Here is an 18,140-nt window from a genome sequence, read left to right as displayed (position 1 = left end):
GAACAACTGACTTTTATGCCACACAGGATACAGCTAAAAACAGCAGAGAAATATTGTTGCATTCTAAGTGGGAATTTCTGTGGAGTAAGTTGTGCACTAGGTTGTGTGGGGATCATCACTTGACTCTGCCCCAATTCAAGTGCAAATATAGAAAAGATTGAGTGATGGGGTTTGTGCTGGGGAAATGGCTGATGGTCTCTCTTAGTTTTGCCCCATAAGCCAATTCTAGTGGACAACATGTACCACACTATTTTTGGGACTCGCTTACAGAGGAATTGAGTCAGAGCACATACCTTATCTTGCTGTTTTCCAAATACCCTCTTCCTTCTATTTCCCGTTCATCCAAGTGCTTACAAGCAGCCTAGCTCTGTGCATGCAACTAATATAAAATGAGGTACTAGAGGGCAGGCAACCATCTTTTGGTACGAATAGAGGCTGCAGACGCAGTGACTGCGCCCAATAAGAAGCAGTCTTAACTGGTTCTGTCAGTTTAAGTCAATGGTCTCTTTTGGTACCACCCCCACCGTAGACTAAGGTTGTTGTTCTGCGGCCCCAGATTAATCCCTGAATGGAACCTACAAGTCATCAGATGCCACTTTTTCAGAAACGAAAAAGGGTAACTATGTGTGTGTTGGTCAGCCAACAACATCATAAAGCATCTGATGCACTGCTTAACTAATCAAGTAAAAAAAATTAATTTTAAAAAAAAGCACCCCAACCCAACCGGCAACAGACGGAAGCAAATGGAAACATCTGTACTCTATTCATCCACTGTACCAAGGGGTTTGCCCACATTTGAGTTGTGGCTCACAATATATTGCGACTATACCGAAATCAGTCCAAAAGTGCTTAATTGTTTGTGATAGATACTCATCGCTTATTGGCAAAGATGACCTGCTCATGTCTACCTATGACAAATGTGGGAAAAGTATCCTTTGTATAAAGCCGACAACCTTCTTGGTATGGGAAACTCATCATAGTATCTAAAACAAGCATTGGAAATGCAATAGGTCTCGCAGCATTAGAGTTAGTGCTTTTAGAATTGTTTATGGGTTTTTTTTGTAAATCTTTAGCATTTTTGTTTCCTGTAGCCAATGCTAAAGGTGAGTGAGTGAGTGTGAGTGAGGGGTTGAGGGTGAGTGAGGGTGAGGGGTTGAGGGTGAGTGAGTGAGGGTGAGTGAGGGTGAGAGGTTGAGGGTGAGTGAGGGTGAGTGAGTGAGGGTGAGTGAGGGTGAGTGAGTGAGGGTGAGGGGTTGAGGGTGAGTGAGGGAGGGTGAGGGTGAGTGAGGGTGAGGGTGAGTGAGGGTGAGGATGAGTGAGGGTGAGTGAGGGTGAGGGTGAGGGGTTGAGGGTGAGTGAGGGTGAGGGGTTGAGGGTGAGTGAGGGTGAGGGTGAGTGAGGGTGAGGGTGAGTGAGGGTGAGGCTGAGTGAGGGTGAGTGAGGGTATATACCCAGCTATGTCTTCGTAGTTGTAAAATGTAGTTGAACCTTGCACTGGTAGGCATTCAATTTAACGTGCTACCATAGATATGCTTTCAGAATATTAAATTCGAAATTTACTTTGATTTTGCGTACTTTTGCTGTAAAAAATGTTATTGCCATGTAAATACCTCTTCAATTGCATTCTTGAAAATAAATATTAACCTCTATGAAGTTAAATGTGTATAAATTACCTGTAATTTAAAAAAAAAAAGAAAACAGTATTGCTCGGGTTTCCGTGCTTTTGGCATTAAACAGACAATGTGTAACCCAGAGATATTTTTAACAGCTCACTTCCCACTCAAATCGTATGAATACAATTGCTTGCAAGGCACTGAACACATGCAAGGGTTAGTTTTAGCAAGATGCTGAGAGCAGATCTTTTTATTTCATGCACTGAGTTCAGATGCTTGACTAATAAATCTAACGTACGGTTATGCACATATGATGTAATTAATTTGCTCTAAGTTCTGATAAATATAAACCAAGAGCTCTAAGAAGGTCCTATAAAGTAAAATAATGCTACGTATACAGACTACTTGGTAATCATTGCTGTGCTGTTGCCAAACCAAACCATCTAAACGGAATGTAGCTATAGATTATGGTTGATTTCTGGCCAGTGAAGAAACAAGAAATCATAACATTTGATTAAAGTGGCAGTTTGGCACTTATCATATGGCCGTCAAGTTGAACTGTCGGGGGCAACTTTAGCTGTCACATCAGACTAAAACAACATACCTATACAGAAAAAAAGCTTCCAACTGTGTTATACGCTTGATGTAGCTACTCTTAGCAGTGTAAATACATTACACCATTACCACTGTGAGGTACTCAAAAGTACACTGGCATGCAAGGAAATTATGAGGTCCTCCAGCACACCACTGGTTCGCGATCACAAAGTAGGTATGGCAAAATCAGTCACGTGCCTGGCAGACCCTGATGTGTGACTGCCACAGATCTAAAGGGGCAATATCCATGCTGCCCGATAAGCCAGAGTCATCTGAGAGAATTTAAAAACAAGGTCGCTGCGATTTCAGGACCGTGTACATCCATGCCATTGTAAAGGACGAAACTGCAACTGTTAACCAATGACTACGAGGCAATGAATGATCCATCTGTATTCAAAACGTATCCCAGCCTGTGGCAAACGTATATTTCACTGTTCCCTCGCATGTTATCAATTGCTTTCATAAATTACACAATATTGGGAGGTAAGGACATTTCAGTGACGAGAAGCCAACCAGTTATGTCACAGGAGACGAAAAATAAATAACAGCTGTTCTCTCACGGCACTTCCGCTCTCATGGCAGAGCTGGGCTGCAGGAACTCGGAGGTTAAGAAAAAAGAAGCCGGAGGGAAGAGAGGGGAGGGGGGAGGAGAAATGCGACACGGCGGGAAGGGGAGGGGGCGGAGCGGGTCAAATAAACAAAAAACAAGCTGGAGGGAAGAGAGGGGAGGGGGGAGGAGAAATAGACTAAAACAACATACCTATACAGAAAAAAAGCTTCCAACTGTGTTATACGCTTGATGTAGCTACTCTTAGCAGTGTAAATACATTACACCATTACCACTGTGAGGTACTCAAAAGTACTTTGGCATGCAAGGAAATTATGAGGTCCTCCAGCACACCACTGGTTCGCGATCACAAAGTAGGTATGGCAAAATCAGTCACGTGCCTGGCAGACCCTGATGTGTGACTGCCACAGATCTAAAGGGGCAATATCCATGCTGCCCGATAAGCCAGAGTCATCTGAGAGAATTTAAAAACAAGGTCGCTGCGATTTCAGGACCGTGTACATCCATGCCATTGTAAAGGACGAAACTGCAACTGTTAACCAATGACTACGAGGCAATGAATGATCCATCTGTATTAAAAACGTATCCCAGCCTGTGGCAAACGTATATTTCACTGTTCCCTCGCATGTTATCAATTGCTTTCATAAATTACACAATATTGGGAGGTAAGGACATTTCAGTGACGAGAAGCCAACCAGTTATGTCACAGGAGACGAAAAATAAATAACAGCTGTTCTCTCACGGCACTTCCGCTCTCATGGCAGAGCTGGGCTGCAGGAACTCGGAGGTTAAGAAAACAAGCGGTATAAGGGCATTATTATGCAGCCTGTTAGAGTTACAATCTACTACCTGGCAGCTGAGTGTTGTGGTATTATTGTGGGCGAGGAGGGTTATATACTGTAATTGCATTAATGGAGCGTTTATTAATCGCCAACGAACCCAAAATCTAGTCCTGCTTTCCGAATGACCAACGCATATGCAAATAACCACCACAGAAGTTGAGATTATGTAAAAATGGGCCATGCATATTCACTTTGGATATAATAAAAGCTGAGATGGTTTCACTATTTCGGATGAACACTTTTAGCGTCTGAGACATGATCCGTGTACGCACTCCGGCCAGATCCTGAGAGCATGGAATAAAACATGCCAACCTCCCTGTGCGCGCAGCCCTGGGCACCCATCTGGGCATAGCGAGCGCCGTGCCACCCTGCGCTCTCTTCATCCTCTGCCGTGTGAGGAGGTCGCAGAATCCAGGAAAGCTGCCGGCGTCCTACCGCCCCCTCATGTTTCGGGGTTTCCTTGGCAACGTGCTAATGAGATGCGTGTCACATGGCTGCTTAGGTCAATAACCACAAAGGAAATAAATAAACAACAACCGTGTGTACTGCATGTCGATGGCGAGGGCAGAGGCCAATGGGGGGACAGCGGGTGATTGGGGAAGCGCTAAGGCTGACGCAAACAGCGAGGGAAGGGGGGCCTTTGAGAGAGACGGCAGACAGGACCGGCGCCAGGAGATGGGGCCTCGGAGAAGCCTCTGTTGCAGACAGGATCAGCGGGGAGGGGGCGGAGAGGGGAGAGGTGAGACGAAGGAAGGGAGGGGAGGGGGAGGAGAAATGCGACACGGGTAAACAAAAATTTGTAGAGTGGGAAAGACGGACGGACGGAAGAGAGGGGAGGGGGGAGGAGAAATGCGACACGGCGGGGAGGGGAGGGGGCGGAACGGGGGCGGAGAGGGGAGAGAGAGAGTAGGCAAGGGTAAACAAACACGGACGTGCACGCGCCCGTGACTTTTAAGGTCAATGCGCATGCGCATAAGCTTAATGCGCATGCGCATTGACCTTAAAAGTCACGGGCACTGCAAGGAATCGCCACGATTCCTTGCAGTGTGGATAAAGTGTGGATAACTCGCAATAGTCTCGCTTGCTCGATGCGCATGCGCATCGACAGGCGAGACCTAAAAAACTATTTCAATGTAAGTGTTGAAGAAAGTTGCAGCATTTAATCCTCCAAGTTAACCATGCTGAGGCAATTCATAATCTTTGCTGCTACCGCTCCGTTTGTGGGTCTGCTAGAGTATCAAATCAAAAATAGTAGTGTGTGCAGAAGGACACCCAACATTTAATTTCTAGACTGTGGAAACACAGCATATTGTTCTTAGGTCTAAGACATGTGCACTGGTTGCCAGTTATTGGCTAAAGTGGCTCCAGGGCATCTAGTATACAAGGGCACCACCTCTTCAGGGTGGTGATGCAATGCTCCTGGTGGTCCCCAAGTCTGTTCACCCGTGGGATAACATTTGTGCTGAAACAGACCTTTAATTCTTTGTAGGGATTTCCAGAAATGCCCTCTAAACCATTTTGTTTGGTGCTAGGCATGCTAATGCAAGGGTGAAGGAATTTCATTGGCCTCTTTCTTGAAAGTTGCTTCACTTGTACTATACTTTTCCTTGTGGACACCCTCTATGTCAAGGCAAAATTAATTTCACACTGTAAAGCTGCAATAAATCAAGCTAGAACTCAAAATGCATACCAGCACAGAGGAAACTTCTGCTCATCTCACCTTTATTTCAACTGATTGACCATTTCTTGTCTTTTGAATTCCAACGTTGTCTGGGGCTAAAAGTAAAATAGAAACCAAAGTTGCCATATGCTAAATAAACCAAATAACAAGTGCCAGCATTTTCTTGCTCAATGACACTGCACAATGTAAATTTAAATTTAAATTTATTTATTATGATAACGGAACTCAAAAGAGATCCACATAAAAATTCATAAAGTCATACAACAAAATTCCATAAAAAGTACAAAGAAAATATACATAGTATTAAGTAATCAATATAATGTTAAAAAGCATTTAAAGAAATAAAATAATTTAAAACAAAACATTTCATCGGGGGGATTAAGCATTGCTTCAATGAAATCATAAGCAGTACGAATGCCCAGATGGAGGCACATAGGTCTTAGCCATTTACGTCTAAATGCCATAAGGGCCGGACAAACGAAAACAACATGGTACATATCCTGGGTATTAAGGTTACAATGATTACAGATATCTGAACTACCATACCATTTGGACAGAAGGCAATTTAACGGGAGCAAATTATACCTTAACAGCAGCATAAATCGCCTAATTCCATGAGGAAGATTCCAGCATATGTATGGTTGGGGAGTTTTTATTTTACAAAATTTACCAATAGGGAACATTCCACTCACCGCTCTACTGGTCCCACTATCAACTCTAAAGCTCAGCTCCCAAGAGGCAGATTTTAAAGATAACTTCAGTTGGGTGTCAGATAATGTGAAAAGACTTTGTTCGTCTAGCTGTAGTAGAGCAACAGCCTGTCGGAAATTCCTCACAATGGAGGAATGAGCGTTAAAGGAACCCAACAACTCATTTTTTATTAGGTATCTCAATGTGCCAGGCATTCCTCTTGCAATGTTATAGACCCAACGCACCACACTCGCAGATGCCTGAGCCCGAGAGCTGCGCAATCCAAATTCTCGTCTTAAAGAGGAGGTAGAATTTGCGGTACTGACAGAGGCTAAATTGCGTAATATTTTTCCTTCAGTAGAATCTAAAAAATTCCAGCATGCCATGTCCACTATTTCTAATCCATAGATTAGGGATGCAGGGATTTTTGCTCGGAAAACCTCGAGCAATATGGAAAAATGCCATCTGCCAGTCGCTTTGTAGAGGGAAATAAGACTCTTCCCTTGAACAAGGGCTTTTCTGTTGTTATTCTCCGTGTGGGCTTTTTCACTAAGATTGTTCATGACTATCTTACCAAGGAAGGGATAAGATTTCACTACTTCCAATCTTTCACCCCCAATGGACCAGTAGTAATTTTCATATTTGGAATTTCTCTTTCTCTGAAAGCACATTATTTTACTCTTTGAGATATTGATTTTTAAAAAGTGAGCCTTAGCGTAGGAGGACAGGGCTTGTAAGCGGCTATTCAAACCTTTTGGGGTGAGGTCCAAGATTAAGATATCATCTGCGTACATTAAGCACGCTATTGGAGCTCTCCCCAAAAGTGGAGCAATACCATTACTGGTTGATAAAATAGCTTTGGGGAGGTCGGCGATATATAGGGAGAATAACAGGGGAGCCAATAGACAGCCCTGTTTCAGACCATTATCTGTGGGTATAACCCTAGACAGTCCTCGCTCGCCACCCATTAAAACTCTGCACCAAGTATCTGTATGTAGTGCGATAACTAATTTTAATAAACTAGATGGTATCTCTAATTTGGTTAACTTACTCCACAGCAGGGGCCTATCCACTTTATCAAAAGCCGTAGAGAAGTCAATGAAAGCCCCAAATACACCCCCTCTACGAACTGAAACATATTTTTCCACCAGGATTTGAAGAGCAGTAAGATTATCCAAAGTACCATGCTGTTTCCTAAATCCAGTCTGTTCCAACGGGAGTATTGCAGATTTCGTTACCCAATCATTTAAACTATTCAATAAACATTTAGAAAAAACTTTGCCTATGGCATCTAAGAGGGCTATTTGTCTATAATTTTGAGGTAAGTCTCTAGCCCCCTTTTTATGGAGCGGGATTAGTAAACTCCCCTTCCAAGAATGTGGAACCGTGCCATTAATAAAGCAAAGTTTAAAGACTGGGTATAAGATTTTTCCCCATAACGTGCTATAGGATTTTAGCACGGAAATTGGGATTTCATCTGGGCCTAGTGCACCAGATGAGCGTAAAGCTTTGATTGCTGCAACTATTTCTAATTCAGAAGGAGGGTCATATGGGGTTGAATCCTCCTGCAGTTTATCAGGACAGAACTTCTCATCATTGCTATTATATAGTTGTTGTATAAAATCAACCCATGTCTGCTCGTTAATGGATATAGGAGAGGGTCTGGATCGCACCCCACATCCTTCTCCAATTAATGACCAGAAAGACTTTACCTGCCCATTCTTAGATGCCTCATGAAGCTTAACCCAGAGAGCATCTTCTTTCTCCCGTTTTAATCTAACCTTTAACCTATTTCTTCTTCTTCTCAGAAGAGAAATTCTCTGCCTACGTTCAGGAATAAAGGAAAGATATTGAGCCCTGACTAATTTATTTATTTCTTTATTTAGGTAACGAAGGTCAGGAGGGATTTTAGGAATTGGCTTTCTTGATTGTGGCTTTCGAACTTTAGTTTTTAAAGTTTGTAAAAGAGACGCAAAATAAAATAGCTCTCTACCTTCCCATGAACTTAAATTCTCAGCTGTGTGTTCTAATATATTAGACAAACTTCTAATGGACCCTAAATTCCAATAACATTTCCCTTTATTATTAATGTTCAATAAATCATTACCAATTTTCCATGAATCCCTTTGAGATGATGTTATATTTAGTGTTAAAAGTAGAACATTATGATCACTAAGATCAGTAACTAGAACGGAAAAATCATCTAAGAAACAAAAGAAGGTACTATCAACTATCATATAGTCGAGGATAGAACCACCATTTCCTAATTTGTGAGTGAAATGGGCGGGAATATCCGAAGGGAACCTTCCATTAATTATAATGCAGTCTACCTCGGATAAACTCTCTAATATTAATTTCCCTCTTTTATTTATTTTAATGCTCTCCGGAAAGATAGCTTTAGGTATCATAAATGCTTCCTCTCTTATCTTATTCCTAAATATCTCAAGGGCATAATTAGATATTTTACCATTTAGATCTCCTAGTAGTAAAATGTGGGGGGGAAAAGGGGATTCCTGTAAATTTAATATAAAAGAACTAATCATCTTAATACTCGAATTATACTTTGCTTCTGGAGGCAAATAAGCATTTATTATTACAAACGATTTCTGAGAGGCGTCCATGGCGGAGTTTGTTATAGTTATTGCCTGAAATAATTTATTTGGATCCTGGTAGTGAGTATAGTTCCATTTAACCTTGTTGGACAGAAGGCAGGCTAACCCTCCCTTTGCTCGGCCTCTCATAGAGGGAATAGCACTACTCTCCAAAACATAATAATCTTTTACAACCGGAAAGTTCCCTGCCAACCACGTTTCCTGCAAACAGATAATATCAGCGTCAAGAGACTGCAAAAATAACAGCTTTTCTGAGCTCTGGTTTAATCCAGCAATGTTCCACGATATTATTTTTAAGTTATCGTTAAAACTCTGAATTCATTTTGGCTGCAAAACCTGATTTATCTGATAAGACAGCGGGCAACCAACTCCATTCCTGATCAATATCCTTTACCCTAGTTTGTTTGATGGGCAACGGATTATTAATTATCACCTGTCGGTCATTTTTTGATATCCGTATTTTTAGCTCTTCAGGCGCTGCCGTAAGGCCATCGCGAGGACCGGATTTTATGCCTTGATAAAATGACATTTTTTGATATTTATGATTTTCTATTTTAACCGGTATAAAGGGATCAACATCAATTCCTCTTATTTGGAATTCTTCTGCCCATTGTAAGACATGGTTTGTTACCAATTTTGAGTAAAATTTTACCCGTGTTATCCTTCCATTCTCAGAGTTTATTAATGAAATTATGTCTAGATCTACAGACTGGATCAATTTTAAGCTTTCTATTTCGTGAAAACACTTAACTAAGGCAGATCTATTTAAAATGAGGTCAGGATCAAAAATAGGTATGAAATCAAGATAAAGAGTATCCACATTGTTTCTGATCTTAGGCACTGTTTTGGATATATGATCAGTTGCAACAACATCTGAAAAAGCAATAGCCGAAGGGTTAAGAGGTGGCTTTGGTTTGGAAACTATAATTGAAGTTGGATTTTTTTTCTTTCACCACTTCAGTTTGCTCATCAAGATGTTGTTGACTTATGAGCGAATGATAATCTTCTTTTATGTTTGTTGAGTCAAGATCCACTGGATTGGAGTTATCCAGCGAGGGTTCTTGTTCACAATCAAAAATTATTTTCCTTTGCCTTTTTTTGTAAAATCTACGATTTGGTTTTCTTTTTTTGCATCGTTGTTTTTTTGATGCTTTTATTTCCTTTTTTTTCCTCCCTTAATGATGAAATTTTTTCTAAAGTAGTAGGAGGGACTGGAGTTTCTTTATTTGATTGTGGAATGAAAATTGGGAAGATGGGGGGTAAAACATTACTTGAATTATCCTCTGGGGGCAATAAAGTCTCGATCTCCTGACTAATAAAAGCTACGCAATTACCATTAGATGGATTCTCCTTCCTTTGTACAGATGGTTCAGGAGTAACTGCAGTATTAGTATTAGTTTTAACCAGGGGATCTGACGATAAAAGTGCCTCAGGGGTTACTTTTATATTTTTTATTTCCTCATTTGCTTCCATATTTAAATTATTAGATGGAGTGATTATTTTTTGGTCAAAACCGCCATCTAATCCTATTTTGTTACTCAACAGTGCCTTTAAAATCAATGTTACTGTGTCTAATACATTATCTGATCCATTAACCATTCTTTCCAATAGCTGTAAAATTGATGAAATAAGCCGTTCCAGAGAAGATAAGGAATTCGAAATTACATTATCTTCTCTTGTAAAAGAATTTCCTAAATGTTTGTTATGGATATGAGTAGGACTGAGAAATAAGTTCATTTCAGGGGTGGAAATCTCAGAATTTTTTGACGGAGTACTACTATACAGATGTAACCTAGAGGTAGTTATAATATCCTGAGCATGAAAGGGGTTCTGTGTTTTTATTGATTCTTTCTGAGATTCTAGATTTATATCAGGGAGGGTGTAATCCTCTGGAAGGATATGCAAGGGGGAAGAGATTTTCGAATAGATTTTTTGGCTTACTTTAGAAGGAGAGGGAAAATTGTGTACTAGAGCCACAACAGGAAAGACAGAAGTGCTGCCTAAATCAGCAGCATCCACTGCTTTTCCTTGGGTTTCAAAAAGATAGTTAGTATCTCCCTCTTGATTTTTATTTAGTATATCATCTGGGGTGGGTAAAACAGTAATACCTGACAGTATACTATCATTTTTGACAACAGGAGAATCTTGTACATATTCCTTACAATTAATGTTAGTAGTTTTCGTAAGGGCCCCCTCCTGGTCTACTTTCTCCTTACCCTTATCCCATAAAGAATAAAGTTGACATTTACTCTTTAGTTGTAAAGCAGAGCCATCTTTGTTTCGTAATGGATTGGATTTAGTTTTAGAACAAGCTCTACCAACTAACACTCTTCCTGATCTCAATTTCAATTTCTTGGTAGTCATGCTATCTAGAGGAACAGTGTACAATTACACACTAAAGAGGGGTGGCCCAGCCCAGCCTCAATCGGTCTCTGTCGGTCACAGTCGGTCCCGCCCTTGTCCCGGGCTTCTCCCGGCGCCCTCCCGCGCAGCGGAACACCCTAGTTGTAAATATACTGGCTGATAGGTGAGGGAGAGGAGCCTGCAGGGAGAGCGTCCCAGCTGTTACTACTTGGGAGTAGTGGGTGCTCCTGGGACTTTGAGTCCTGCGCCCACAACACGCTCGCAGCCCTGCAGGTCCCAACACCCTAGGGAAGGTTCCAAACACTGGCGCTGTGCAGAAATAGCCTCTGGCGAAGCGGGACCCGCGCAGCGGGTACCGCGAGTTGTAAGTTGATGAGAAGCAGAGAGTTCTGTACTCACAGGCAGCACGTCGAGTTCAGAGTCCAAAAAGCAGCAAGATTGCAGAGAAATCCTCAGGTGCAGGCAGGAGGCAGGTTTTTACAGCGTTGCCTAGCAAGGGGAGGAGCCTGCAGGGAGAGCGTCCCAGCTGTTACTACTTGGGAGTAGTGGGTGCTCCTGGGACTAGGAGTCCTGCGCCCACAACACGCTCGCAGCCCTGCAGGTCCCAACACCCAAGGGAAGGTTCCAAACACTGGCGCTGTGCAGAAATAGCCTCTGGCGAAGCGGGACCCGCGCAGCGGGTACCGCGAGTTGTAAGTTGATGAGAGGCAGAGAGTTCTGTACTCACAGGCAGCACGTCGAGTTCAGAGTCCAAAAAGCAGCAAGATTGCAGAGAAATGTAATGTACAATGCACAATGTAATTAAATGCAACCAAATAAAAAGAGCGACTAGTTGAGCTATAATCTGTAATTGTCCAAAAAGTTATTAAAAGTTGAGCATGGGAATTAAACGCTCAAATGCTAGATTGTTCTCTGTGTTTAGCTGTCCTACACAGATGGCTTTGAAGAAATTTTGTTTGAAGTCATTGTAACGGTACACAAAAAAAAGAATGACGTCACATAAAATCAGGTTCATGTGGAGTTGTGAACTTCTTTTTATCATTTACATAGGCTGTATCATCAAACTTTTTGTAATTTGTGTAAGTATTAGGGGAGCAGTGGAATGTTACAAACTACATTTAACATCATTTTTCTTACAGTCCTTCAATTTGAAGTACTCTACCTCATGTTGCTGTGGAAAGCTGGAATGAAATTCTCACTGGAGTCAGTTATTTTTCTGCTACTAATCTACGGGACGCCCCTTTGCTGGGGCAGCTGAGCGCTATATAAACTATTGTAACATAACATAACAAATGCTCACCTGTCTTTAGTGCCCTTGCAGACAGGCTCTCTATGCACTTTCCCACAATTTTAATGTAAAACGACAGCAGACGGCACTACTTCCCCCAACATGGTAGGCTTTACTTCGTATCAAACTAAAAGTTGTACTCCATTTTGCCAATAGAATTATTTTCTACAATACATTCACAGAATTTTAATTGCAAAAATAACTTTTCTTAATTAGGTGACAAACATCAGACCAAATCAAACCAAGACAGAGTCTAATAGTCTATATGAGTATCATGATGATGATCTGGATAAGCCACTAAAGTCAAATGTCACACATTTTCATTCCCTATATTCAAGCTATATTGCTGGCTCCACAATCCTCAACAAATGGCAAACCATTGACCCACTACATAATAGTGGAAACAAAGGTTGTAGAAATTCACAAAAGAGCTGCCTGGCTGTGTATGGCCCAACTGGTTTCAAACAGAAGACTCTTGCACTAAGCTAACACAGAGACTCAAGGCAGTGCATCAACTGCCTGGAAGAGTAATCTCCAAAGTCTTCTTGGGAAACTATGACCAAGACAGAAAACAAGCACATGGAAAAGTATAGCCGATCTTCTACTACCGTAGTTTAGACAGAAACCACCAAAATATACCTAGGCAGAAAAACTGTCAACCAAGCCATGATAGTCAAAGTCCCACGCTCCTGTGATGGGCTAGTCTGAGAGAAAGTGCCTCTTTTGACATGTTTAGCCCCCACTTTTTGCTTGGTATTTGACGTGGTTTCGATTGTAGTGCACATGGTCCCTACCAACCAATTCCCATGTGCCAGTGCTTTTTCCCTACAAACATATCCACAATAGGTACTTCTGCCACCCTGTAAGCCCCTTGTAAGTAGTACTCTGGGTACAAAGGGCCTGGAAGGTGAAGTGGGATCCCTGGGACCCCCTCACACAACTAAACCACTACCCTTGCAGCGTGCATGCCCCTAGAGGTGAAAAACGAGAAAGTCGACATGGCACGCTGCCTAGGTGCCATGACAGCCTGCACACCTCAAGGTATAGTAAGTCACACCTCTAGCAGACCGTACAGCCCTAAGGCAGTGTGCACTATACCACAGGTGACGGCATATCTGCAGCAGTAGATATAACCCTTCAGTACTTTTCCAATTCTTAAAGAATTTAAGTGCCAGGGAAGCCATAAGAAGTACATGGGCTGGAAACTTGACAACTCTAGTTCCCCAGCACCATGATGGCTTCACTGAAACCAGGATTTTTTGGTACCAAACAGCTCCTTGTAATAAATCCCCACTGATGCCAGTGTGAGATTTATTCAACCATGTACTCAGGGGGCACATCAAAGGTGCCTCCTGAAAACCTACCGACCTTGGTGTGGTCACTGACTGGCTTTAAGCAACCTGCCACACACAAACATTTTTCTGGAACCCTGGGTGTAGAGCCTATGCTTGCTGGGAACAGAACATCCTGGGCAGAGGTGTCACACCTTCTCACCCAGGATGGGCACAGTGCTTGATGTGGAAGCTTCAAAGGCCTTCTGCTTTTGTAATGTGCCCCCACCCCCCAGGTTTTGATGGTAGCAGCAGATGGCAGCCACCAGTTTACACCCCCACTATGGGCCAGAAAACCTGCAGGCAAACTTAAAAAGACTAGGATGGTGCCAACTCCACCACTCAGGTGGAGGAGGCTAAGTTAAGAACAGTTTCAGTCCTCTCCATCTTAAAGATGAGGGGACTCTTACAATCAGAGACAGGACTGTGCCCCCCTCCCAAAGGAGTGGCATAATAGAGGGTGTAGTCACCCCAGGTGAGGTGCCCAATGGCCCTACCTGCTACTCCTACACACCTAAATCTAGTATTTAGAAGGCTCCCTCAGAATGAAAAATAGATACCTGCGACCTAAGAGGAACGAAGACAACACTGTGCAGCAAAACCTGAAGACGATTAGTGATTTGGCATCAGCTGTACCGGCCTGTCTCCAGCTTCAAAGACCCTGGGAGAAGACAATGCCCATCCTGCAGCCATGGACTTCCAGAAACCTGAAGACTGCCTGATCTCTGACAAAGACCAGAACTCCAGAGGACAGCAGTTTTGTCCCCAAGAAACAACACAAAGGATGCCAATGCCCTCTGGATCTAGGAGTCCTGCCCACTCTGCACCTGATGCCTTTGGTCCGTATCCAGGTGGGCTATCAACCCACAACAGGTTCCCCAGCGATCCTGACTTCAAGTCCAGCGGTGGCTGACCCCTCCTGGACTCCACGGCAATGCCTGCAGCCTGAATCCAGAGGCTTCCCGTGCCTGAGACCGGCTCCGATAAGAAGAACCCAATGTCTAAAGTCACCCCGTCACCCGAAGCCCCTGGGCCTTGGTGATTTGAAACGAGGGTTCCCCTACAGCCTCCTTTATCTCTACTTACCTATACTGTCGCTGGTCTCCTACTGCCACTCTGGTGTGACGCCTGCAGCCTGCTTGTTTGAAGCAAGTTCTCCATTGAAGAGCATTGGGTGCCCAATGCTGAATTTGCACTCTGCAACCGGCCACCCCTGTGACGCTGGTGGTGTAGGTTTAGTGCAGCTTTGTGCACCCCCCTATGATTGATCTCACCCCCAAAGCAAGTCCACTGCAACTGATTCTCCCCCCGCCAGTCTCCATTTATTGGTAATTCCAACACTGGTATCAGTGTAGGTTTACCAATGCGTGATGTTTGATACCAAACATTACTATTTTCAGTGAAGCCATCATGTAGCTGGGGAACTTATTTTCACCAGTGTCCAGCACTTGTTTAAAATGGCTTCTCTGGTCACTTGTACTGGAAGTAATAGGACTGACCAGCACAGGGGCATATCTGCTCATGCAGGTATTCCCTCACATATAATATTCAGCACCCTGCCTTAGGGCTGTTAGGCCTATTGTAGGGGTGTGTCTTACAATTTTACATGCAGTGTAGGGGGCACGGCACACCAAGATCTGTGACATGTTGCGTTTTCACTTTCGTCTGCACCAAAACACGTAGCCTGCAATAACCGCGCTGCATGTACTTGGTGAGGGGTCCCTTGGGGTGGCACAATTCGTGCAGCTGCCCCTAGGAGGCCTCTTTAGTAACCTCAGACCCTAGGTATCAGGGGTACCATTTACTAGGGACTTACAGAGGGTGCTAAAGGTTTTGCCAATTGGGGAAACATTATTAGGAACAGAACACTGGTACTAGGGACCTAGTTAACAGAAACCCAGTACACTTCAGTCAAAGTTGCATCAAACACCAGGCAAAACGTGTGTGTGGGAGGGAGGGGGTACTGCAACAACCAAGGTCTTTACATACCCTGAAAGGTTTGAATGCCTCTAGCCAGTAATACAATTTTTGTGATAAAAGGAAGACACTAACCTTGCAGCCAGAGCCTGAAAGATAAAGATAAAATAAAGATATGTTCAAGACAATCTGTGAGCGATCCTCTTTGACCAACAGGTGACCGCAAAACACGCTGAAGGCTGTATCTCCAACATGCAATTAAAAATAAGGGAAAAATAGAACAAAAGTATAAAGTAATAAATACTTGTAACCTGCCTTCGTTCACGCTCGGTATGCAATGGTCTTCAGTGGTTTCAAGAAGCCCAGACCATTCTCAAACTTTTGTAGGAACTTAAATTGCAAGCACATGTTATTGAAAATTCCTGTGATAAATGTAACTGGTTAATTGTAATTGTAGCATTTATAGAGCGCGTTAAACCAGAAGTCATAAAAAGCGCTAAAGACCCTATCACAGAAACATAGCCATACCAGTTTTAAACAAATTATTCATCATTTGAAGAGAACAGTTTAAAAGTTTGTGCTTTGAAAATGCAGCTCATATACTTGCCTGTGGGTTCTTCTCCAGCACACAGTCTTTTGGGCGATAGAGTGGTTCCATTCAAAGGTCCACATCTTTTTCGGTGGAGAGGGGACGGTGTTGGAGATGCACTTTGCATCGCCTCTTTGGGAGCTTGGCTCTCTTCTGGCCCAAGTACTACTTTTTCTAAAGATTGAGAAGGCTCCTCTTCAGTCACAAGTTCAAGCCCTTGGCTTTCAGAGGACTGAAACCAAGGCCTGGCACCCACACTGGGGTGCCCAGAGTATTCACAATCAAGGTCAAGTTTTTCACACTTTATGTAGGGCTCTTGAAAACTTCCAAGCTCCTTAGCTTGTGGTAAACGTTGTTCTGGAAGAGTTTTAGGAATTTGACAGATGGCTGAATGGGTCTCTGAATTGGAGGGGTGAAGGAGCACAGGCTTTATATCTGGGTGAAGGTCCTGTGGCAGACTGTGATGAAAGGTTGTATATAGGGGAGGAGTATCCTCTGGCTCTGGTTCCTTAGGTAAAGGAGGGGGAGGCTCCAGCGGCAGAGGAGGTAGGGAAGGTGGAGGAGGACGAGGAACTGGTCCTTGGGGGAGGGAGTATAGATGAGGTAAGGGCACTGGTCCTTGTGGCAGCGGGGTATGAGGCTTCAGGTATCGCTGAGGCTGAAGATGGTGCGTTTGTACTGGCTGAGGCTTCCTCTCTATGAGTAAAGGCTTTTGCACTTGGGCTACAGGATGACTTGGTTCACCATCTTGCATCGGAGAAACTGAAAGCTCATGGCTTTTTTCAGGGTTTGACTGGGACGGATCTTCAGAATCAGAGTTTTCATCTTCAGAACAATATGAGACTAGAGGCTCATCCACGAAGGTTGGCTGTTTCGACTTGGCGGCCTGGGATCCACAGCCCTTGATTGCAGGCACTGGAGTCACAGAAGCCCTTGGCACATAGATTTGAGGCTCAATGATTTCACAATCAGAATCGTCTATTTCAATGATTGGAAGCTTCTCAGCTGCAAGTTTAGGCGGACAGCTCTGTGAACCTTTTGATTCAGATCCTTGGGTGACTGCTTCTCTACGGTCAGAAGATTCAGTGACTACAAGCTTAGTAGCTAGGGGGTTATGACCACCGCTATGTGAGCCTTTCGATTTAGAGACTTGAGTGGCTGGTTCTCTATGTTTAGAAGAACCAATAGCCTGGGGCTTCGTGGCAGATGGTTTATTATGATCGTGGCTTTGTGAACTTTTTGATTCAGAGCCTTGTGTGACTGCTTTTCCATGGTCAGAAGATTCAATAACCGGAGGCTTTGTGGCAGGATCGCTTCTTTGTGAATCTTTCAATTTAGAGTCTTGAGTGGCTTCTTCTCTGCGGTTGTAAGATATAAGAGGATCGTAGACCACACCACTGGCTTTGCGGAATTCAGTGAGCTTCTTACAAAAGTACTGATAAGCTTGACTTTGTTTTTGTTTCAAAAACCTACAAACATAATAAAAAGAAAGATGAGCTTTGACAAGTCTTCAGATATATGCAATGTATCCGGCATAAGTAAACTAATCATTGACAAAGTCATTAGTTCTTGCAATGTGTTGATGAGCTCAAGGCTAAAGATGTACTGCTTTGCCAGCAAGCTTCAATTCTGTACACTAGTTACAATATATTCTTTTCTGATCTTGAGGTTGGTGTGATTAGAGCACTATTCTATGAGAGTAAGTATGGAGGTAGAATAGGATTCTGTTGGTTGTTTTAGGGCATAAGGGAGACTGGAAGCTGTCTGTAATGATGGTTTGAAGTGTATGACTAAGTGAATTTGAAAATAATTTTTACCTCCCACTGCAGTTTTTCATCATGTCAATCTTCACTACATTTATGACCTTTAAGACTGACCCTGAATCCAGAGGGATCCATGAAAAACTTTTAAAATGTACTTAGAAATAAAATATAGCTCAACAATACCCAACAGTTGTTATCTTTTAAACCTAAACTGTATGCCAAATCTGCTAGGAAAATTAGGCATTGCCCAGTTCAGGCCACGTTCCTACAGCAACATCAATGTCCTGC

At 43.0% G+C, this 18,140-nt stretch overlaps 1 protein-coding gene across 2 annotated transcripts in view; it reads right to left on the bottom strand.

Moving 5' to 3' along the window:
* LOC147673143 (uncharacterized) overlaps nt 1-18,140 on the bottom strand; it is a 166,849-nt gene that overhangs the window by 17,562 nt on the left and 131,147 nt on the right. For both annotated transcript variants that reach the window (XR_015302598.1, XM_086946888.1), the window contains exons 7-8: nt 16,108-17,558; nt 5,338-5,393 (exon numbers count right to left, since the gene is read on the bottom strand). Coding sequence is in view for 1 of the 2 variants with exons in the window: in XM_086946888.1 (XP_086803014.1) it covers nt 5,338-5,393; nt 16,108-17,558 (1,507 nt within the window). In the remaining variant the exon portion in view is untranslated. The remainder of the gene's footprint in view (nt 1-5,337; nt 5,394-16,107; nt 17,559-18,140) is intronic.

Source organism: Lissotriton vulgaris, chromosome 12, assembly GCF_964263255.1.
Source record: "Lissotriton vulgaris chromosome 12, aLisVul1.2, whole genome shotgun sequence".
NCBI lineage: Eukaryota > Metazoa > Chordata > Amphibia > Caudata > Salamandridae > Lissotriton > Lissotriton vulgaris.
This window is presented reverse-complemented; position numbering and strand designations above follow the sequence as displayed.